The sequence below is a fragment of the Ambystoma mexicanum genome, chromosome 14 (assembly GCF_040938575.1).
Source record: "Ambystoma mexicanum isolate Mex_15411 chromosome 14, UKY_AmexF1_1, whole genome shotgun sequence".
Lineage (NCBI taxonomy): Eukaryota > Metazoa > Chordata > Amphibia > Caudata > Ambystomatidae > Ambystoma > Ambystoma mexicanum.
The window spans coordinates 670,924,148-670,947,175 of record NC_090940.1 but is presented as its reverse complement, the minus strand read 5'-3'; the positions used below and the strand labels follow the sequence as shown (position 1 = coordinate 670,947,175).

General features: G+C 49.0%; 1 protein-coding gene across 4 annotated transcripts in view; it reads right to left on the bottom strand.

Moving 5' to 3' along the window:
• Positions 1 to 23,028, bottom strand: part of PPP2R5E (protein phosphatase 2 regulatory subunit B'epsilon) — an 890,208-nt gene that overhangs the window by 161,281 nt on the left and 705,899 nt on the right. For all 4 annotated transcript variants that reach the window (XM_069638241.1, XM_069638243.1, XM_069638244.1 and 1 more), the window contains exon 11: positions 19,515 to 19,634. In XM_069638241.1, the coding sequence (XP_069494342.1) occupies positions 19,515 to 19,634 (120 nt within the window). The remainder of the gene's footprint in view (positions 1 to 19,514; positions 19,635 to 23,028) is intronic.

Here is a 23,028-nt window from a genome sequence, read left to right as displayed (position 1 = left end):
TTGCGGCCTCTGTAGGCTTTCTGCGATGAAGAACGGGCCGCCTGATGGTATGAAGCAGAGCTGCCGCCGAATCCTTTGGAGGCACCTTGTGACTTGCCTCCGGAGGGCCGAAAGGACGCTGTCGTTGCTGGGGCGTGCCCAAGGCACAGGCCATCTTGGTGTCTGCCTTGATGGCCTGCAGTGACTCGTCTACTGCCTTGCCAAACAAGTTCCCGTCGAAGGGCATGTCCAGTACCCTTGTCTGAACGTCCTGACGAAGTTGGTGGCCCTGAGCTAACCCCGCTGGCGAAGGCAAACGCTGTTGCCCATCTGGCGGAAGCCGGTGTCGGCCATGTCCATGGCCACAATGATAGCGTGGTCCGGAGCCACCTCGCCTTCTTGCAATATTTCTAGGGCTTCTGCCCTCTTGTCTTGGAGGAAGTCCAGGAAGGGAGCGATTTTAAACCACAGCTCCATATCGTAGCGGGCCACGATAGTGAGAGCATTGACCGCCTTTATTGTCGCTGCCGCCGACGAGATGACCCGACGTTCCATGGTGTCCAGTTTCTTCCCCTCGCCGCCTGGTGTTTAAGTGGCAGCCGAAGCCGTCGTCCCAGCAGATTTCTTCTTGGCCACTGTGGAGACCACCGAGTCCAGGGACGGCTGTGCTCTGAGGCACATCGGTGCAGAGTCTGGAACCCGGTACTTCTCCTCGTACCGATCCCTCTACGCTAGGGCTGAGGATGGGTTCTTCAGGAGGGCCAGACCCTCATACCAGATGTCATCCAACAGCGGGACTGAGAGCACGGTCTTCCTCTTGGCCTCATCGTTGATAAAGGAATCCCTCCTGCTCTTCGGGGCATAGCTGAAAAAGCTCCGAGGCCCTAGCAATCATGGCATGACATGAAAGGAGCCAATTTCGTCGGGAGGAGGATTGGGGCGACGGGAGATCAGTTCTGTGTCGCTGCCGCCGTCCATCCCCGTAGTCTCCGTCTCATCCTTCGGTGGAGGGGATGGAAGTGAAGGATGGAAAGGGGGGGGGGGGGTGGCGGGTGGACCCGCCTCCGCTTGGATGGAGGGCTCCCCGACGGTCCAGGCGCCGCTGGATCGTCCGCCGGAGGCAAAGGCATCTGTGTCCTCATCTCTGTGCACAGTGTGTGCAAAGGTGCAAAGCTAATAAGATGTCCTCTGACCTGTCCATCGGTTGCGACGGGAGTGCCAGCGGCGGCGTGTCCTCCGGTTCGTCAATCTGCCGTTCCTCCTCGTCTCCTCCGTCGATCTCCACGTCCACCTCGTCGGGATGCTTCCCCTAGGCACTGACCTCGAACTTCTTGTCAAGAACTGTCTTGAGGCCCGAAAGCTCATTCTCGGAGGAGATATCCGAGTCCGGCAGGACTATTGTGCAACCCCCCCGTATCTTCTCACCCAGGGGCTTCACTGGGGTCTTCTCGATGGGCATGTAAGACTATTCCCTCCGGCTGGGCAGGGAAATTCTTGGTTTGGGGGTCGTCTCCACTGGGGCCACCTTCACAGTCTTCGCCAGAGACGCTACCACTCCCTCAATCGAAGCCTTAGCCTGGTGAATTTGGGCCTTCGCGACCTTAGGCGGAACTGAGGCCTTCACCGTGGGGAGAGGGCCACCGCCTCACTCCCCCTTGGCTTTCTCTGTCGGAAACGACCGGGCCTTCTCCAGAAGCTTACCCGGGTGGTCCGATTTCCTTTTCATCGAACCCGAGCGTTGGCTCATCGTCGATGGCGTCGGTGATGCTGCACCCGGCCTGGCAGCCGAGGAGCCTGTACCAACGGCGCTCCCGGTGCCCGCAGACTCTCGGTGCTTTGCTTTGCCTTATGTTGGGCCCCCGTCGCCGGAGTGCCCTCAAAGGTCTTAGAAGACCGCTCGGATTTTCTCTTCGGAGAGGTATGTTGTCGGGGCTCACCTGCCGCCAGGCTCTTCGACTCCAGCCAGTCAGCGATACGCTTGCGACGGTCCTTCATTGTACAGGAGGACACGTCCTTGCAGAGCGCACAGGGCTCCTCGACGTGCGATTTATCTGCGTACAGGCAGTAGAGGCACCGTGAGTGCCCATCCTCCTTGAAGACGTTCTGTAGTCCACATCCTGGGCAGATCCTAACCGGAGGCGTTGAATCTCCTTTGTCTTCGGCCAGTACCACGAGGGGTAGGCCTCCAACATCAGATCTTCTGTAATCCTCCATGAAGTGAAATTTGATGAAAATTTGCCCTTGGGAGGCGTAGAGATTTCCGAAACAGGTCCGCTTTGATCAGAAGATGATTCGATGGAGCTTGAGGCTCGATTTGACTGATAAAATAAGAGTGAACTCTTTGAAAAAACGCAATACGCAGTAAAAGCTCGAGAGCCAAGCATGAGGACTCCCAACACTTGAATGTGCGGTGAAAATCTGAAGATGGCTGCCTCAGGAGGGGCTTAGGTAGAGGGCAGCATGACCCAGAGACTAGTGATTGGTTGTTAGGAGAAAGACCATTCAGAAACGATACGGAAGAACAAGTTACTTTCTTACCTGGTAACGTTCTTTCGATGGGATGGTCTGATGAAGTATTCCATATCTATGACAGGTAATGTCCACAACTGTGCTGCTTCGGAAAATCTTTGGCGTCTGCGTCCTGCATCGATGACGTCGATGCGCTGTCCCCGAGGACCCCCTCCGACGGCCGACGTCACCCGATGTGATAAGTAGGACGCACGACGCCCATAGCCTCAGTTATAGTTTTTTCCCCAGAACGTGTGCCACCAGTTTTCTGCCAGTCAGACACACAAGGCCTTGCGGAACGCAAGCTGCAATTGCAAAAGAAATTCTGCAGCGGGAAAAGCAGGGAGGGAGCGATATGGAATACGTCGTCGGACCATCCCATTGAAAGAACCTTACCAGGTAAGAAAGTAACTAGTTCTTCGAGGGGATTGGGTCCTCCGACGCATTCCATATCTATGACAGACTCCCAAAGCAGTACCAAGTAAGGAGGTGGGAAAGAATTTAGAATACAAATTTAGCATGCCCAATCAAATTGCGGAATAGAGAACTGCCTTGCCAAAGGCCAGATCTTGCCCTCTGATGGAATCGAGGGAGTAGTGACGTACAAAAGTATGTACTGAAGCACATGTGGCTGAATCACAGATGTGACGAATAGGAACTCCCCTCTGTAGGGCAGTAGACGCAGCCACTCCCCTGGTAGAATGGGCACGCAAGCCAGCCGGAGGGTCCTTACCCACCAAGCGGTAACACTCGGAGATAGCTAAAATAATCCAACGAGACAAAGTCTGTTTCGTCACAGCTTGTCCCAAACGCTTTCCAGCGTAACCAATGAAAAGTTGACCGTCCACTCTAACCCGGGACATGCGCGAAATATAAAAGCTCAAGGCTCTCCGAGGATCAAGCCTATGGAGCCTCTCCTCTTCCTTACCAGGATGTGGAGGAGGATAGAACGCCGGAAGAACAACCTTCTGGCTCAAATGAAATTCCGAAACCACCTTCGGAAGAAAAGAAGGACGAACTCTAAGGACAACCCTATCCTTATGAAACACAGTGAAGGGTGGCTTAACTGAAAGTGCCTGTAACTCACTCACTCTGCGAGCGGAAGTAACCGCAACCAAAAACACAGTTTTCAGAGTTAACAGCCTCAAAGGGCAAGAATGTAAAGGCTCAAACGGAGCACCCATGAGAAACTTAAGAACAAGGTTCAAATCCCAACCTGGCACCAAAAAAGGTGACGGAGGGAACACATTAGTGAGCCCTTTCAAAAACTGCGAAATTAAAGGAATCTTAAAATAGGAACACTCTTCAGACGAGTGCTTAAATATGGACAGCGCCGCCAGGTAACCTTTGATGGTCCCCACTTGCAAGCCCCTGTGGGACAAAAAGCAAAAAAGACAAAACCATGGGAATGTCGCATTCAAAAGGATCCACATTCTGAACTCTGCACCAGCCGCAGAACTTTCTCTTAGTTGCCGGCCGCCTGGCCGAGAGCAACACCTCCATCACGTCTTCAGGGAGGTCCCAATCCTTATACCTCAACCTTTCAGAAGCCAAGCATGAAGACTGAGGGATCTGACCTCTGGATGGAGAACCTGACCCCCCTCCCGTGAGAGCAGATCGTCTCGGTAGGGAAGACGACGTGGAGGGCAGATGGACAAGTCTAGAAGGTCCGGGTACCACGTCCTCCGGGCCCACGCCGGAGCAATGAGGATCACCCAGGAACTGAACCTCTAACCTCCGCAGCACTTGCGGGATGACGGGGACTGGAGGAAACGCGTACAGCAGTGGGAATGACCACTCCACCACGAACGCGTCTCCTAAGGCTCCTTTTGGAGGAAATTCCTGCGAGCAAAACCTTTCGCACTTCCGGTTGACACTGGAGGCGAAGAGATCCACTTGAGGGGTCCCCCAAAGGGCGAAGATCTCCAGGAGAATCTCCTGAGCCAGCTCCCACTCATGAGAGATCGTGCTATGCCTGCTCAGAGCGTCTGCCGTCTCGTTGTCGTCTCCGGCCAGATGAACCGCCGAGATCGAAACTTCCTGCTGGATGGCCTAGAACTGGAACTGCATCGCCTCCCTGCACAGCGGAAGTGACCCTCCCCCCCCCCCCCTACTTTGTTGAGGTAGTGCATGGCCACTGTGTTGTCTGTTAGAATCAGGACACTCTTTCCGTGCACAGTCGGCAGAAAAGCCTTCAGGGCTAGCCTGACGGCCCTCAGCTCCAACAGATTGATATGGAGTCTGGACTCCGACGGATACCAACGACCGCTGACTGTCAACCCGTTGGCATGAGCTCCCCATCCTGTGAGGGATGCGTCCGTCACGATCGTCACCTCTGGCCAGGGCAGCCAAAATGGGGCCCCCTTCATCGGATTGCCCTCGACGGCCCACCACAGAAGGTCCCAGGCTACCGAGGACGGCACCTGAACAGGGTCCGACAGCCTGCCGGAGGACTCAGAACACTGGAGCTTGGGTGCCCACTGCAAAGATCTCATCCGCAGATGAGCCTCTGGCACCAGAAGAATGCAGGATGCCATGAGGCCGAGCAGTCTCAAGAACTCGGACGCTGGGAGATCCTGGGCAAATTGAAACTTGTGCACCATCTGCTGAATGTGAAGAGCCCTCACCTGAGGAGGAAAACACTGCCCCAGGGACGTGTCGAGCACTGCTCCGATGTACTGGAGCCGCTGCGTTGGTGTCAAATGGGACTTCTTTAAATTGAGGGAGAAGCCCAGCCTGTGAAGGGAGTGGCAGGTGACGGACAGATGATCCAGGACTTGCTCGGGAGAGCTCCCCCTGATCAACCAATCGTCCAGGTAGGGGTAGACGTGAATCCCCCCTTTCCTGAGATGCGCTGCCACCACCACCATGAGATTGGTGAAAACCCTCAGGGCGGAGGCCAATCCGAACGGCAGGACCCGAAACTGAAAGTGCGAGTCGCCAACCGCGAACCTCAGGTACTTCTTGTGCTTGGGATGGATCAGCCCATGGAAGTAAGCATCCTTGAGGTCGAGAGACACCAACCAGTCCTGAAGTTGAAGGGCCTGGAGGACTTGAGAAAGAGTCACCATCTTGAACTTGTCCTTCCGGAGGAGTTTGTTCAAACCGCGCAAGTCCATGATGGGTCTCAATCCCCCATCTTTCTTTGAAATCAAAAAATAAGGGGAATACCATCCCTTGTTCCTCTCCGCTACAGGCACCAGTTCTATGGCGCCTTTTTTCCAGCAGGGCTTGAATTTCCTGCGCAAGGAGCGGATCCGGACTCTGCAAAGAGAGGTTCCCCGGTGGATTGTCGCGAGGCCTGTGCCGAAAGAGAAGACAGTAGCCGTGGGTTATGATCTCCAGAACCCACACATCCGAAGTAATGGCTTGCCACTCTACAAGATGCTGAGCCAGCCTTCCCCCAACCGGCGAATCATGGGACCTGGCCTCATGACTGAGTGGTAGCGGCTGCGGCGTTGCCTGAGGGCAAAGAGGCAACAGCCCGAGCTGCCTTGTCACCTCGAGTACCTTTTTTCCCACCTCTGGCACTCTTACAATGGCCTCTTTGACTGGTAGCTCCCCTCGCTTTACTGACGGATGAGTAATAGCGAAAGGAACCTCCCCTCCATTGCTGTCCCCTAGGACGAAAAGGCAGAGGTTGGCGAACTGCAGCGCCCAACGACTTTGCTGCAGCTTTGGAGGTCTGCAACCTCTCAAGGCTCTCGTCAGCCTTGCTGCCAAAAAGGTGTTCACCGTCAAAGGGCATGCTGAGGAGCCGGGACTGCACATCAGGAGCGAACCCAGACTTCCGCAACCACGCAAACCTGCGCATTACGGTGCTCGCCGCCATGGACCGGCTGACACAATCCACCAAGTCCAAACCCGACTGAACGGCCTCACACATGGCATCCTTACCATCCTGAACCATAGCAAGGAAACCATCCCATTCGTCCCCTTCGGCAACATGTTCAGCCGCCAATGCAACACAGTTCCACAGAGTGTGTGTGAAACGAGACAAGGCACATATGAGTTGGCCGCCTGAAGCGCCATACCCCCCGAAGAAAACACTTTTTTTGCCCAGCCGTCAAAACGTTTGTCGTCCCTATCCGGAGGGATGGTAGGATACGACGCCTGCTTTTCCGGGGGCCGTAGCCGCCTGCACCACCAAACTCTCCGGAGTGGGGTGCCTAGACAAGTAGCAGGGGTCGCTACTGGCTGGACGGTATTTTCGCGACAAAGACTTGCTCACTGCCGGGAGACTCTCCGGAGCAGTCCAAGCCGCCGCCACCCTTCTCTGCAGAGCCATATGAAAAGGCAAAACCGGGTCAGTGGGGGGCACCGAGATCAAGGATGTCCGTGAGATCATCCTGAACGAACCCCCCTGGGGGAGCTGACCAACCCAAGTACTCGGTGACCCGAGACATAAGGCGCAGATATGAAGAATCGGCATGAGTGCCAGGCTCCGGCTGACAAAACTCCACCTCCGGAGAGGTGTCCAGTCCACTGGCATCATGCAGCGACTGCCGCAGGTCATCAAACTGGCTATGGCCCGAGATAAGGTCATCTGGAACCGTAACCGGAACCAGGCCGCCATCAGAGTCTTCATCACCCTCTGAAATGTACTCCAGGCGGGGAGAGGAAGACCTCTGGGGACCAAAGCAGTGCCTGACCTTAGCCAGAGCCTTTCTAGGGGCAAACCCCGTGCCACAGGGCCCCTCCGACACCACCGCCTCGAAAGGCGGTGAGGGCGCCGAACGGGTCGGCGCCTGCGTCGACAGAAAAGGCGTCGACGTCGAGCGAATCGGCGTCGACAGTCAGCTGCAGCGCCGCCAGCGTCGACACAGACCTCGAAACCGGAGCTCCGAGCGTGTCTCGACGACCTAGGCGCCGACGACCCCCTCAGAGGCGGAGCCTCGAGAGAAATCGTCGACGACCTCAGCGCCATAGGCGTCGACGTCTTCTTCGAAGACGGCACAGGATCACAGAGTCTCGAGCGCGTCGAAGACCGGGACCTGGAACTGGGCTGGCGTGAACGGCTACCCTTGTCCGAGCGGGACCTCTCCCGCGAGCCGTGCCGACCACCCGAGCCCGAAGACGTACGAGCGGTGTCTCTCGACCGGTGCCGACCGACCCCACTCGGAGGCGCGGACGGACCGGTGCCCTGCGATTCAAGAATTGCTAGCATCTGCTTTCCGAAGGAAGCCCATTCCTCCGGTGTCGCTTGCATGGAGGGATAAGCGACCCGCTAACTGGCGGAGTCCTCGGAAGAGGACGGGGAAGGCGACCTATGCCGGCGCTTCCGGGAATGCCTCGGAGAGGCGGAGGAGTGGCGAGACCGACTCCTGGAAGGAGACTCACTGGACTTCCGACGATGACGCGCAGAGTCGCCCCTCGAGTCATCCGTCGAAAGCCCCGCAGACCTCGACTTCCGGGGCTTAGACACCCGGCCTACCGACAGCTTCTTCTTGCGTTCCCGCAAGGCCTTTGCTGTGAGCGACTGGCAGTCGACACAGTCGTCCGTATCGTGGGCCTCCCCGAGGCACCAGAGGCAGGCGTCGTGCGAGTCCATGACTGACATCTTGGACCCACAGTCCCCGCATTTCTTGAAGCCCGGACGCGGGGTAGAAGACGAAGAAGACATCGCCACGAACAGGTCTTCACAAAAAACCGAACAGTTTCAACGAGCCGAGAACTGAAAACAGCAAACTCCAACGAGTCGAGGCGTACCGAGATTCACGAAGCAAACACGTTTGCGGAAAAAACAGAACTGAGGCTATGGGCGTCGTGCGTCCTACTTATCACATCGGGTGACGTCTGCCGTCAGAGGAGGTCCTCGGGGACGGCGCATCGTCGTCATCGACGTAGGACGCAGACGCCAAAGATTTTCCGAAGCAGCACAGCTGTGGACATTACCTTTCATAGATAAGGATACGTCGGAGGACCTAACCCCCTCGAAACTGATTTTTTTCTTTTACCGAGGATTCCCAGACTGATGACGGGGAATATTCATGAGCATGTGAATCCATGCCAGACCCCATGCTGGAGAAATACGCGTCCCACTACGGAATGAGACCTAGGCTTGATAAACGTGGCATGCAGGAACTACTGACTAAGTAAAACAAAGCATGAAATGGAGCCGTTAGTTTGAAATAGGTGCATTCTGACCTATATTTTTAAATGGGGGCATGTGTTAGGGGTTGTTGCTTTCAGATGCCTCATCAGAAAGGCTGGTATTTGATTTGCGGCCTTTGGAGTCTTATGGTTTCAAGCACATTGGGGATAGGTGTTATTGTTGCCAAAATATATGACCACTCCCGATTAGGTAGGGTTTGGGGACCAGATGCGTTCAAAGGGAACAGCGCTCATGGGTTCAGGGTACCGCGGTCTGGCAGGAAGGGGATTGAGCTGGCATGAGTCAGTCAGCAGAGACGGATTGTGCACTAATGTTGGAGCAGGGCTTGGTCTGACATTCTCGTACGAGCACATTTTATCGGGGCTTGAGACTCGCTACTTGCAAAAATGAATAGCTGCATTGCCATGACAACAGGAGACAGACTGGCTGTGCGCGACGCTGGAAGAGTGAGCAGTGGGGCAGAGGGCCTTGAAAAATAAGGCATTTGAAAGTAAACAAAATGAGGTTCAAAGCATTCACATTAGCACAGCGTTAATACACTTATATGAAACATGGTGATGCAAATAGGTACAAAGAGGGGTGGAGGTGTCTCCCACCTTAGATTAGACATCATTTGACCAGTACGAGAATGGTTCAGGGGGCGGGATATACTGCCTCTACTCCAACATTTGTTTGTGCACAGGAAGTTTAGTGGAGATGGAAGGGCACTTGTATTTATGACTTGCGAGTGTTTCACGTCATCATCAGCAGAGCACATTCCTCCTAAAAAAAAACAGGACGCACGCAGATGTGACAATGGGGAGGACACACACTGGAACTGTCTTTATAAAATAAGTAAAGCACTATAAATTTAGAAGAGTAAAAAAGTATTCACATTCGCGCTGCATTGGTTTTCAAAATATTTTATAAAAACAATTTGTTTTTTGAAAAATATTCCAAATGCCAGGTTGGTCTGCAGGGCTAATGGCTTCCATCGGAGTGAAGGTCACCACGTTTGATTTTTGCTTGTGAGCTGTGCACACACACGCATCCTACACAGTATGTTTTTGATTTGTGGCTTTCCTTCACCAAAAGCAAACTTAGCATAAACACTCCACGGAAGGGTTGATTGTTTTTCGTCCATGGAAGAAAGGGAGGATTCGGAATGGAATGAATGAAGGGAGGTGTGTAATACCGTCAAATATGATAAGGTTCACCATTCCAAAACTGGCCAAAGGAATACGTAATTTCATTTTATGAAAATGTGTTGATCTGAATGGACACTCTGCGTTACGCTGAGAGAATGGAAATGCTGAACATTATGCAAGATTTACTGCAGACGAGTTCATAGATGAACGAGTCAAGGTTTCGTTTTCTGACCGGTATTGCTGGCTTACATTGTAATGGGTTGTTTGTTGCACATCTCAACGACACACAAAAACAACCTGTGTGTACTTGTCTTTGTCCCGGGCACATGGGCAGTCTAGCATGTAGTCCACATCTGGGTTCCCCCCAGGTTCCACCAAACGCCAAATTCTACGCTAATATTCTGTTAAAATGCAGTCTATGTGTTCTTCGAATTCTTCCGTCGGCTTCCGCATCCCATTGCGAGCTAAACATACTTCATAGCACTAAACTCTCAAGCACATCCTAGACTCCAACTTTCCACAATGTTTTCTTTGCATTTCCATGGTTTCACGTTGTGTTCATTAGTTTTCACACGGTGCAGAATTAATGGGTAAATTGATAAATTAGAATGAAGAACGGCTACTGAGACATTTCTGTATGTTTTCTGCAAATGTCATTGTTTCCAGATACCAATTGATGGCTTCTTCAGCAGGCAGTTGCAGATACACCTAAATGGCTGGATTTCTATCAGGCTGTTGTGGGATGATCGCCTCGGGCCGATATGCCCTTTCGCGGTATCAGCGACAAGGAGCAACCGGACAACATCGTTTACGGTGGTCTAGCAACAAGCTGATGCCGAAGCCTTGCGATTCACTGTGCGTCCAATGTGCTTCTTTATACCCAAAGGAACACCGTGTGACTCGCAATAAAGATTTGTGGATCGAAACAAAGAAAGAAATTTCAAATATGATTAAATATGAAAATTGGCAGATGTTCTCAGAGCATTTATTGTGAAATAAAAGCACATAAATCACAGAGTATTGCGGTTTCCTTTAAAAATAGTGTTTTGTATTCAGAATTGGGACGCAGTGTGCTGTGAGAGGATGTGTGTTGATATTCCGGGTTCTGCGTCAATTGACGTCCAGACGTAGGTGATGACTGGGCGCGTTTGGCTACGCTGTACAATACGGTCATGGAGATAGGCGGAGAATATCGCTAGAAATGGTGATGTCAGCTTCAGGGGCAAGGGATATGATTTAGTGCCGCAGGGGCACTTTAACTTAGGGCGATGGATAAACGGATAAGATTAGCACAAGATGGCCGCGCCCGGCTGCCTGATTTTGCATGTGTAAAAGTGAGGCAAACTAAGGTACGGTGCATAGGAAATGTTTTTTAAAATCTATCAATGTATGCTTAAATCCACATGCCCGAATGCTCAGGACAATAATATTTTTGAGCACACTGTTCCTTTAACTAAAAACAGAAGGAGTGTATCTTTGAAGTGTATTTTATTGTTGCCAATTGCTCCCCTTCTAAAGAAGGCTTATTCTAAAATTGGCAAATTAATAATTATATTAATCAAAAACCTTCAGTATGAGTGTTAATTGAATACATGTCACTGTGAATCTCTGTTACAACCCTACAGCTCTCATTTACCCCTCTTGAGATAAGCCTCGCTGCTCAGTCACTCTACTAACTTGTGTAGTATATGCTTATACCAAAGTTTGGGTTACCTATTGCCAAGAGGACAAGGCTGGTGTAGTCCCCCACAGGGTTACTACATACAAATCTTGCCTAACACTGCTTTACACTTTCCAGCCATGAGCCAAATAGGCAGGAAGAAGGGCACGCAGACTCCGGCAGATGTGAAGGGAGCTTTGTAGTATAAAGGAGTTAGTAGAGAGCAATGGCTATTATAACAAATCAGAAAAATAATCTTGTCGTCCAACCTTCATGGGGAAGTGCATTTTATTTGGGGTAATTACTGAACACAACCCTGGCTTCGTGATGCAATGGAAATGAGGGAGCATTGCTAACAGTCCTTACAACAAATACCAAGCAGATCCGTCTGTTAGGGAGAATTCTCAATTTATGGCTAATTTCCCTCACCTAGTGAGTCCCCCAGCAGCTTTGCTGGACTTTTGGAGTTCATTGTTTTCACTTGGTAAGAGTGTGAGCTTTTCCCCCACTCTTACCCATTGTTTGCCATGTGTATTTCATCTGTTTTTGTGATTGTGGACTCTGGAGTACACCACTTCAGTAGCCCCTTTCTTTTGTGTGTTACACAGCACCTTCGGTGCAGTGACATGGGGTTGTCTTTTAGACCTCCCACCGACTCCATTTTCTGAGGCTGACTACTGTCCCCCAGAAAAGGATAAAGTTGCCATTAACTTTACTTAGTCATTTAACCACAGATCCAGTACACCCCATCTTACATGGAGTACTGGAAAGGGTTACTCTGTATCCCTTTTTATCTGTACCTCCTAGAGCATTGTTTCGCTCTTTTAACATTCAGACTTGGCTAGTGGCAGTGGTATCTACCCTTACTTTTCTACCGCATTTTATACTATTTAAACGTGGTATTGTTTTAGGCTATATTAGCCTCGAACTTAAACCCGCTTGACCAAATACTTTTTCTTTTGGCTCCGGTCGGTTTTAGTCATCATTTCTTTTTGTTAAAGTCCTTCTTGTGTTTTACTTTGCGCAGCAAACCAGTTTTGCCTCCTTTGTTTACTGTCTTTTGGCAGGCTTCTGCCAAGAAACCCTCCTCTAGGCGCCTGGGTGTCTAGGTGGGCTAAATGTGAAGGAGGGGTGTAGTGACCCCCTGCACAGGGTATCCTAGGAAACCCAAGTCGCACTTTGCCATGATTGGCTGAGGTGGTTGTCCGGGCTGGACAACATCCCTGCTGCGTGATTGACAGCCAGACTGTGTCAATGGGGGATTTTCGAATAAAAGGCAGGTCTCTTGGGCTAGAAGTCAGAGTCGCCACTGGAACTACAAGGAACCGAAGAGAAGCGGAGAAGAAGACGGCTGCTGCAACTACCCCATCCCGGTGAAGCTCTGCTGCAGTCCTGAGCTATCTACTCTTCGACGACCAGAGAAGATCCAGTCCAGAGTCTGCTTCCCTTGAGCCTGGTGGGGATAACCAGCTCATCTTCCACAGCGAGAGGATCCTCTTCTTGGTCGAAATCGCTGCACACTGCTGTAGTGGTCTGGATAGCCATCTGAAGAGCCTCTCCTGTTTTTAAAGAAGCGCACCTTTTATTCACTGTCGCTGATGCCGGCCTCATCCCTGTGTGGTGCAGACCCCTCCAGACGTCCTCCTTCACACCTAAGCTCCAGGAACCGTGGGTCTGCAGGAAACTACCAGAAACAACTGTCGTGGCTCCAGCATCTTCATTGAATAAGGTACTGTGTTCTGCTTGAAGTAGGGTGAACCCCATTTCTTCACCTCCAAGGCTTGCCCTCGTTTTCCCTCCTTATAACTTTTGCTTCCTCTGTTGACACTATCCAAGTACTCCTGGCAACGTTGAATCTCAAACTATCCGACTGTGTGATCCTCGACAACAGGAACCCAGTTCCACTTGACACTGGCTCCGGCCTATTGACTCTCGAATTTCTGTCTATGAGTGTTCTCTGATTCCGTCTGCCTTAACAAAAGTATCGCCTATGATTTCTGCCCACAACTCTCTCTGGTTAACTAAGGTGCCAAGTGTGTTTTTGCCCAAAGACCGAACTGTCATTACTGTCAAAAAAGTGATTGCAAGTGTATTCCCGGTAACGTCTTTTGTTCCACAACACCGGTCCGTTAAAACATAGGGTACTTACCTTGAGTTACAGTGTACCAAAGTGAATTGGTTGGTTGTAGTGTATTTTAAGTGTGGTTTTGAATTTATAGAAGTGTTGTGTTTATAACTAATCGTTTAAAAATAAATGGTTATATTTTTGTACCTGAAACCTTGAGTCAGAGTTTGCTTGAATCACAGTAATTGTGGTCCCTTTGTGTAATCTCTGCTACTGCTCATATACTCTTGAGATAAGTCTGGCTGCTGCGCTACTGCTACCACTTTAACATAGTAGTACAGGCTTGTACCAAAGGTAAAACTTGTATTGCCACCTGTGGTCTTAATTGTGTGTAGTGGTCCCTAAGGGCACTGCAAGCGTCAGTGCATGCCCATCTCATGCGTGGTGTGTAAGCCAACTAATACTGCCAATGCATAACCAAAGAGACCTATTCAACCATTACAGCCAGAACTGTATCGTGGGAAAGGCTGCAGAGGAAGTGTTGAATCAGTTAGTTACATTTTTTGCACATGGCAAAGAGTGAAACCGGAAGGTCCAACGCATCCATGCTGGACACAGAACCTGCTCCTATTGATCCTCCTTTGCTGGCCCTGGACTTACTCCTATCCGGCCTTGATCTAAGAAAAGGCTGTTCGCATACACCCGACTGACGTCAGGCCTAAACACGGCATGATAGGGAGATTTTCCGAAACCATCTGGTGAGGGGTTCAAAGGAATAAACCAGTTGTGTAATAACAGGGGGTTGTAGGAAAGTTAAGTAAAGGTACAACGGACTCAGAGAGCGATTTGAAACTATATTTAATATTAGATATGGGTTTAGGGCATGGGCACTGGGGTTAGACTTCATAAGACATCTCTTGGTGTTAGGGACCAAACTCTTAATATAGGCCTGTACTACACAGGTCGGTTGAGTGGCTGAGCAGCCAGGCTTATTTTAGGAGAGAGTAATGTAATGTGAGCTGCAGAGCAGTACAAAGACTCAGTACATATCGAGATCCAAGAAAACACCTACTCACCTAAAGTTATACTAAAATATATGTATATATACACAAGGCACACAAGCAAATCTAAAATGCAGCAACTACAAATAGTTTTCAATTAAAAATAGAATAAGACTGGAAAAGGAACAATAATGCAGACGAGTAACTTTTCATATACTTTTCATATCCAGAGTGACTTCAGTTAAAGTCAGCATCACATTTGCAAAATTCAGTTTAAGGGTGAAGTAAAGGTTAGACAGAACACAGCTAGCAACTTGTAATTAACAATAGAACACTCGACAGTGTTTCCCAACTAGAAAAGTGTTCACAGTTCAAGTTGTGGAGGAACAAGTATTGGCCAAGCCAGTGGGATCAAGAAGATGGACCTTTGCGAAACCAGCAAAGCCACAGTCAAATGGACAGCACCAGTGCTGGTGAAAATCTTCAGGGAAAAGTTAACTAACCAGTCAGCTGTTCATGTAGAAAGAACAGGAGCTCAAGAGGAGCCTTCCTGTTGGGATACAGATTGCAAGACCTGCACAGGGTAATGAGGACAACTCTTAAACGTGGAAACTGCACTCCCAAAACAAAGTAGCCCCGAAAAAGGCCTAAGGTAAGTGTAACCCAAGACCCACAGTACCTGAAGAGTGAAGCTGAAAATGTAGCTGGTCGCCTTCCTGATGCAGCAATGAAGACCCGGATTCCTGCTCCTGGTGACAAAAGGCGGCAGCACTCAAGGGAAGAAAGAAGTTGACAGCAAAGGATTCAGCTCACTCAAATGGTGGTTTGTGATTTTGGTGCCTTTTTCTCAACTGAACTCTGGTGAGGGGACTTTTGGAGAAGAATTGCACCTTCTGGAGGTCCACAAGGGTGCCTGCGAAGTTTCAGGGAGATTTGTTGATTGCAAGACAATTCACTCTAAGGGTCCAGGTACCCCAGGTATTGGTGTTTTGCAGCCTGGGAAAGTCGAAGGACGTCGGGGGAAGGCCCAAACTGAAGAAGGGCTTGAGGCTGATCGTTCCCACCAGTCAAACAGAGGGAGCGATCCTTGGCAGAGCTTCCCTGTCGAGTTGAAAACAGCAGCAGGGCTTCACCGCTACTTCTTCAGTTCTTGAAGGTGCTGTAGGCGTCTCTGCTCATCTTCTGCTTTCGAATTTCCAGTTCCAGTGGTCGACTGCCTGTGGTACAAAAATCCCTGCCTTATATACTGGAACCCATCCATGCCCTTCTATGGAACTGTCAATCACCTGCAGGACAGCCAGCAGCCCAGTTTAAACTGGATTCACCCAGGCACACCTCACTTCCTTCCAAGACACACTGAGCCTGGGCGGGCTTCACACAAGAAGCCCGCCCAAGGCAAAACCCACAAAGGACTCATCCCACCTGGAATGACAGAAGGAGAACCCAAAAGGCACTTAAATGATATGATACGGCATTTATAACGCGCCTACACACAAGTGTTTCAAATACTATAAATAGCGCAAAAAGACGACCAGGCCATTTTGAGAAAATGGTCACCATATAGGTGCTGTACTGCACCTGAGAAATCAGCCTGCAAGTACCCTGCACAAAAGATATAAAAAGGTTTCCACTGTCACCAGCCATTTAGGTTGATTAGTTACTGTAACAAAAAGTTACAGGAGCAGTGGGAAAGGAGTTACAATATAACCCCCTCAGCCCCCCCGCACCGCACATAAGGTGGTGTGTGCTGGTCCCACAAAAGAAAAGCGAAGATAAAAGTTATCTTACTACTCTTGAGAACATTAGTTCACATGAGAGAATTAAATAGAATAAAAAGGGGAGCCCAAGGGACCCCTCAGTAACACTGCACATAGGGTGCTGTGTTTCACAAATCAATAACAGATGCCTGTATTGAAATACATGGAGAAAAGCGAGAACACAAAAGCAGTCAAATAAGATTCCCAGTCAGAGCAAACGAATGAGTGAGTGGTATAAAGTTCCACTCACTCAGGAGAATAAATCGAAAAATCCCAGAGTCCAGCAAAAGGGGCTTGGGGTCTAGGGTCAAAAGGAATTAGCATAGAAACTGAAAATTTTCCCTAACAATCGACACTAGCGAAATGATGGGGAAAACCCTGGGGTAACAAGTGGGGCCTTCTGGGTGCTCCCTGCACCCTCTGATATGTATTGCCACTGACATATACATCTGAAACCTAACCTTGAGAGTGTCTCTCTAGGGAGGCCCGAAAGTGATGGCCAACAGAAATGCACCAACCTACTCTTAACAAGTCCTTTAGCCACCTGGTCAACTAATGCTCTCAAATAAATAGTCACCTGCTCTACAATCTTCCGCCTTAATTATGCATAACAAAACACAAGACCCCGTCCAAGATGGTAGGGAGATTTCTCAACAGCCCTCGGTGAGAGATGTTTAACCATCTAACAAAGTGGCTAAACAGGCTTCCGGTCAAAAGGTGGACCAGACTCTCCAATGGCAGCTGCGGCACAGCAACGGCTAGCAGTGAATTGCAGTAAATCCACTGAAGAACCTTTTTATGATTACTACAATCATTAGAATTCTTCTTTTATAACAAGCTTAATACCAGAGACCAGTTTATAAACACGAAACCGGGATCAAAACCGTCTTGCTATGCGTTGTCTTGCTTCCAAGACAAACACGTTGCCCCTGAGCTATCATATTTATTTACTTACATTTGTAGAGCGCACTACAGCCCAAAGGCATTGAGGCGCTTTTACATGAAAGTGTACGTAAGCAAGATCACGGTTACAACATGTGGTTACTTGGTTACAATAGTAGATGCTAGGTCACAAAGTACAGTTGGGTATATTTCAGGGTGTACAGAGTGAGTACTAGGAGTTAACAGATCAAATAGCCTAGTTTTGATGGCTTTGCGGAAGGCTAGGTGAGAATCGATTCCCCTGAGATGCGTAGGTAAGGCGTTCCAGTGTGTGGCAGCAATGGCTGGGAAGCTGGAGCCACCTGCACGCACTGTGCGGGTTTTGGGCAGGGAGATCAGGTTAGTATAGGCCAGTCTGGACGGCCTAGAGGATGTTGGCATGGCTATGCGCTGGGCCAGGTAGGTGGTTGCCAGATCATGGAGGCATTTGTGCATGAGGGAGAGGATTTTGAAGATGATTCTCTGCTTAACTGGATGCCAGTGGCCCTGTCTTCTCAGGTCGGTGATGTGATCCTTTTTTGATAATCCTGTGGTGGCCCTGAGAGTGTTGTTCTGGACCAGTTGAAGTTAAGCAATGTTTTTGCTAGATGTACCCCCAAGGAGAGGATTGCAATAATCCAATCTTGAACCAATCGTAGCCCCTGCAATGGTAAGGCAGTTCTGTGAGGTTAAGAAGTGTCTTGCTGCATTGAGCAGTTTGGAGTAGTAGGCAGAGGAAGAGGCAATGGCGTTGGCCTGCCTGTTCATAATAAGATTAGAGTCGAGATAGACTCAAGGTCTTAACTGTTTGGGACACAGCAATGGATATATTATCAATGATGAAGGAGCAATACTTCTTGTCGAGGTTACCCATGATGGTTGGTGAACCAATTAGCAGAAGCTCGGTTTTCTCACTGTTGAGGCACAGCCAGTTTTCTGCCACCCAGGCTTGTATAGTGCAATAAATGGAGTTAAGGGTAATCCTGTCTGTCTCATAGTCACCTGTGAGGGATGAGCACCTGGGTGTCATCAGCATAGTTCGTGTATGAGATACCCAGGGTGTCAAGAATGTTGAAGAGAGGCCTGGTGAACAGGTTATAGAGGGTAGGCGCAATGCAAGAGCCCTGAGGCACCCCACATTTAATGTGACTAGGAGAGGCACACGCTGAGTCGGAGAAGACTTTCATGGCCCTTTCCTGTAGAAACGAAGTGATCCACGCACACGCCTTGGGGGAGAAGTTGGCTGCAATGGAGAGGTGATGGCAAAGAGTGTTGTGGTCCACGAGGTCAAACGTGGCCGATAGGTCAAGGAGCAGAAGGAGCGCAGGTTTGCCGGCATCTTTGTCAGATGTCGTCCATTTCATTTTTTAGGTCGAGGAGGGCCGTTTCGGTCCCATGTCGTGGACTAAAGCCAGACTGCCGAAGGCCCAGAAGACGATGGTCCTCAAGGAATTTTTGGACTTGCAGGTAGGCTGCTTTGTCCAATATTTTCAGCAAGAATGTGACAGTGGTGATGGGCCTGTAGTTCCCTGGTACCGATGGGTCAAGGGATGGCTTCTTGAGGAGCGGTCCTACCCTGGCTTCCTTAAGGTCAGTTGGGACATGGCCAGAATGGAAGGATGCATTGATAAAGGCTGTCAAAAAGGGGGCAAGGGTCGAGCCACAGTCTTTAATGAACTGAGCAGGACATACGTCACCCTTACAGTTAGAGGGTTTGATGGTTTTTAGGAGAGAGAGGACTTCAGATTCACTCATATCCTTGAAGTTGAATAACGGGGAGGAGTTGATTTTAGTCTCCTTGTTCTGGTTACGGTTCTGAGTGGCAATTTGGAGGGTCAAGGCCTTTGGTGAGCTAGGATTTTGGTTTGAAGGGTGTTTAGTTTGTTAAGCATGACAGATTGGATGTTATTGCACCAGTTTTCATCCTTCAGGAGGGTAGGTGGTGGGGTGGACGGGGTTCCCAGCTCCCTCAAAATGGTGAAAATTTCTTTGGTGCCTGATTTTGCATTAGCTATCCTAGTGTTGAAGGAGTTAGCTTTGGCTTGGATTATGCCCGATTTATAGTCTTTGGAAATAGCCTTGAAAGCTGATTTGGTTTCATGATTGGGTTTGGTTTTCGAGGCTGCGAGGGAAGCTTGTTTTTTAGCACGTAATTGGAGCAGTTCCTGGGAGAACCAGGCATTGGTGTGCTTGGCTTTCTTGGCTTTCCTGAGAGTGAGGGGAGCGATAGAGCCAACTGCTTGGGTGATAGCCAGTTTAAAGGCGCTAGCAAGAATCTCAGGGGCATCCTCCCAGCATCACGCAGAGGGTGGCTTTAGCACAATTTCAAGATCATGAGAAGAAATCACCACACGGGGGAAGCAACATGCACGCACACTGACCTGGAAATGAGGGCTCGACACACATTTGGAAATTTGCTTGAATAATGGTTCCTGAATTTTTACAAATTGTGTTGGTTCAATGACATCCAAGATTTCTTCTAGTTCACCAAGAAACATGACCTGAAGAGAAAGAACAAAGTAAAGTAAAGTCTACAATCTGCAAAGAAAAGCTGCTCTGTAAACATGCGTCCTTCTAGAGCTACTCTCCCCCCACCCACGTCTGATGTATATTAAAGAGCTTCTAAATCTGTTTTTTTGTTAGGGAGACTTTTGCATAACCCTATGGTGAAGCATGTGAAACCATCTCACTTAATGGTAGAACATTGTGTCACCCAAAAGGAAAGACCAGACTCTCCAATGGTAGCTGTTAGGGGAGTTTTCCTAAAGTCCCACTGGCAGTAAGAATTTAGTAAGCTATACCAGTGGTTTGTAGACCTCCCAACTCTTAGTATCAGTCTGTACTAGCTCAGGACCTTGGTAGTGTGGCAGAGCAGTCAGGCTCATCTTAAGAGGAAGATGTGAGCTGTAGGTAAGTAAACTGAATCTTTGTTAGACAGGCACAGCAAAGAAGCTCTTACAAGTATACTTATATAAAAGATAAACATTTATTATATTTACACCAGAATTACTTTAAATACTTCAGACAGTAACGGTACGACACTTAGGAATACTAGTTAATACACTTCCAATGGCACTTTCACTTTTGTGTTTGTTTGCGGTTGTTAGGCAAGTTTGTATGCAGTAACCTGGGGAGACTGCACCTGCCTTGTCCTATTGGCAATAGTTAACCCAACCTTTGGTATAAGCATGTACTACTCAAGCGGGTAGAGTGACTGAGCAGCCAGGCCTATCTCAAGAGGGGTCTGTGTGAGCTGTAGGGTTGTAACAGAGTTTCACACTGAGAATTATCAAAATAAACTCTTACACTCACGATTTCTTGATTAAACAATTATTTATTTAACAGTCAATTTGAATAAGCCATTATCAGAGGGGAGCAATCTATATGTAACAAAAATATACTTCAAAAACACACTTTCAGTTAAATTCAGTAGATACCCATTCGGGATGACATACTTCCTACACCCTGAGGAGACTTAAGTAACTAGGACACTGTGGACATTGATATATCACTGGCATATTTAGAGCAATACTGAGGTTAGTGTCAAAAGGAAAATAGTGAAGGAATAAAACAAATGGTTAAGAATTTTTAAGCAGGTAAGTACTTTTGAATCCGTCAATGCAAAGTAAATTAACCCTTTCCCAGCTACACAAGTATAGAATGTGTGACTTTTGCTGTGGGATAGTTAAAGCAGAAAGTCAGAAGATAGAAGAGTCTTCCAGGGAGCCAGGACAAAAGTCTTGCACAATGTTTTAGAAGTCTTTGTAGAAAATGAAAATCACTGTAGGACACGAGCTGGGAGGCTTGTGAGAGGCAAAGCTGCAAACAACTCTACAAAAGCAACCAAGACAAGTGTCAACTGAGAGCTAGCAAGGCCACACAACAAGAGGTAAGCAAACCGTTAGTTTGCAGTACCTTTTGTTTGATGAAAGTGGTTCCAGCTGGCTTGTGTTCCTGTGTAGGTCTGCAGATCATGTTGTTCCTGTGCCCCAGTCGTGGGGATAAGAAGGAAGACGTCTGGGGGCTCCCACACTACGAATGGAAGGTCGGCAGCAGCAATGGGCAAACTTCAGATCAGCGGCACTTTGCGGTTTCAACTTCTCGCGGCTCTCGATAATAGCATCACTGCAGTACTCGAATACCTTTATGGACTTTCTTCGCATTTGGGGTCCAGCCCTCTGTTGAGGTGGCTCAGGCTTGGTCAGTCCTGCTTCATAGGAGTCCGGAGGATCTTCCTGGAGCTCCGGTCCGACTTAAAGACACTCACTCGATTCTGGTGTTCCTCTCACTGGCAATTGGTTCCTGCAGCAGCAATGGAAGTACAGCCAGCTCCGAGAGGATTTGCAGATGAGCTTGTCTTGGGGTAGATTGGTCCCACCAACCCAAGTGGAGAAGTCGTCCTTTGCATGTCTTTTCTAGTCTAGGCGAATTCGAAGCTTCAGAACTGCAGCAGGGTTTCACCGGGGAAACCAACGGTCCAGGAGCTGCAGCAGGCATCTCTACCAATTTCTTCTTCGGATTTCTTCGTCCAGGGGTCGATTTTGCCTTCCAAGCAAAAAACCTTGCCTTTTAAGCAGGTTTCTCCAATTCATTCACAGCCTAGCTGTCAGTCACACAGCATCGTGGCTGTCCTCCGAGGACAGCCCTCCAGCCAATCACCTTTGGATGTATTCCGGTAACCAAGGAGACTAAGCACAGGGAGTTTTGAGAACCTCCCTTGCTTCCTGCCCTGCCAGACACGCTGGAGCCAGAGGCAGGCTTCTCTGGTAAATCCCGCCAAAGACAAAACAAATAAAGGGACCAAACCAGGTTTGGCATGCAGAGTAAATCTCAAGAAGGACCTTTCCAACATGAAATGGCGAAAAAAGACGACTGGGGCCATTCTGACAAAATGGGCATCCATGGGTGCTTTACTGCAGCTGCAATTGCAGCTCACGGTAAAAACACTCAATGGTAGGAAAAAGTAAACCACTACCACCAGCCACTAATTGTAGAAAGGGTAACAAAAATGTTACATGAGAAAATAGACAAAGGGGATACTAAGTAACCCCTCCAGCACCCTATGGTAAGATAGTGTGTGTTGGGTTTAGAAAGTTACAAAATGTCAGTAAAGTCACTATCACTTCACTGCTCTTGGAAACAGTAGTTTCACAAATAGAAAGCATTTAAACCTTTGGGAAATCTAAGAGACTTCCCTATGCCACTGCACTGAAGTGCTGTGTCACAATGTAAAGACGATGCCTATGCAGTTTGTCAAGACTCCAAAGTCAAAAGATATTGATATTTTATTTCTATCGAAGCTCGTACACAAGTGTTTCAGAGCGCAACAATACAATGGAGGGGAACAGGGGAGAACAAAACAACGATCTTACTAGGCCCAGTGACATTGAGAACGCACAAGTGCATGGGAGAGGGGGAGGTGAAAAGTGCATGGAAGGGGGGAGAAATGGAGAGTGCGGAGCACAGAGCCCAAATCACAGAAAAATGCATGAGTGGGAAAAAGTTCTCACTCTCTCCAGGTTAGACATTAAATGTCTTAAAGTCCAGCAAAAATAGCTGGGGCTCTCCAAGGTAGAAGGGAATTAGTGCATTCCTGAGAATTCTCTTTAACAGCAGTTACATCTGTAGCAACGTTAGAAAGGGAAAAGACAAGGTTATCATATTATCAGTAATTGCACACTCATGCGGTTTTGAACAGGTTATACAGTGATGCATTTACTCTGCAAACATATAGAAAAGTCACTTAGCCCCTTAAGTGCCAAGGACGAGATATCTCGTCGTTGACATTACGTACGCAGTGCCAAGGACGAGATAGCTCGTCCTTTTTGGCACTCTTGTTTTGAGCGATCCCTGCAAAGTAGGGATTGCTCAAAACTGTAATCCAACCCCCGGACT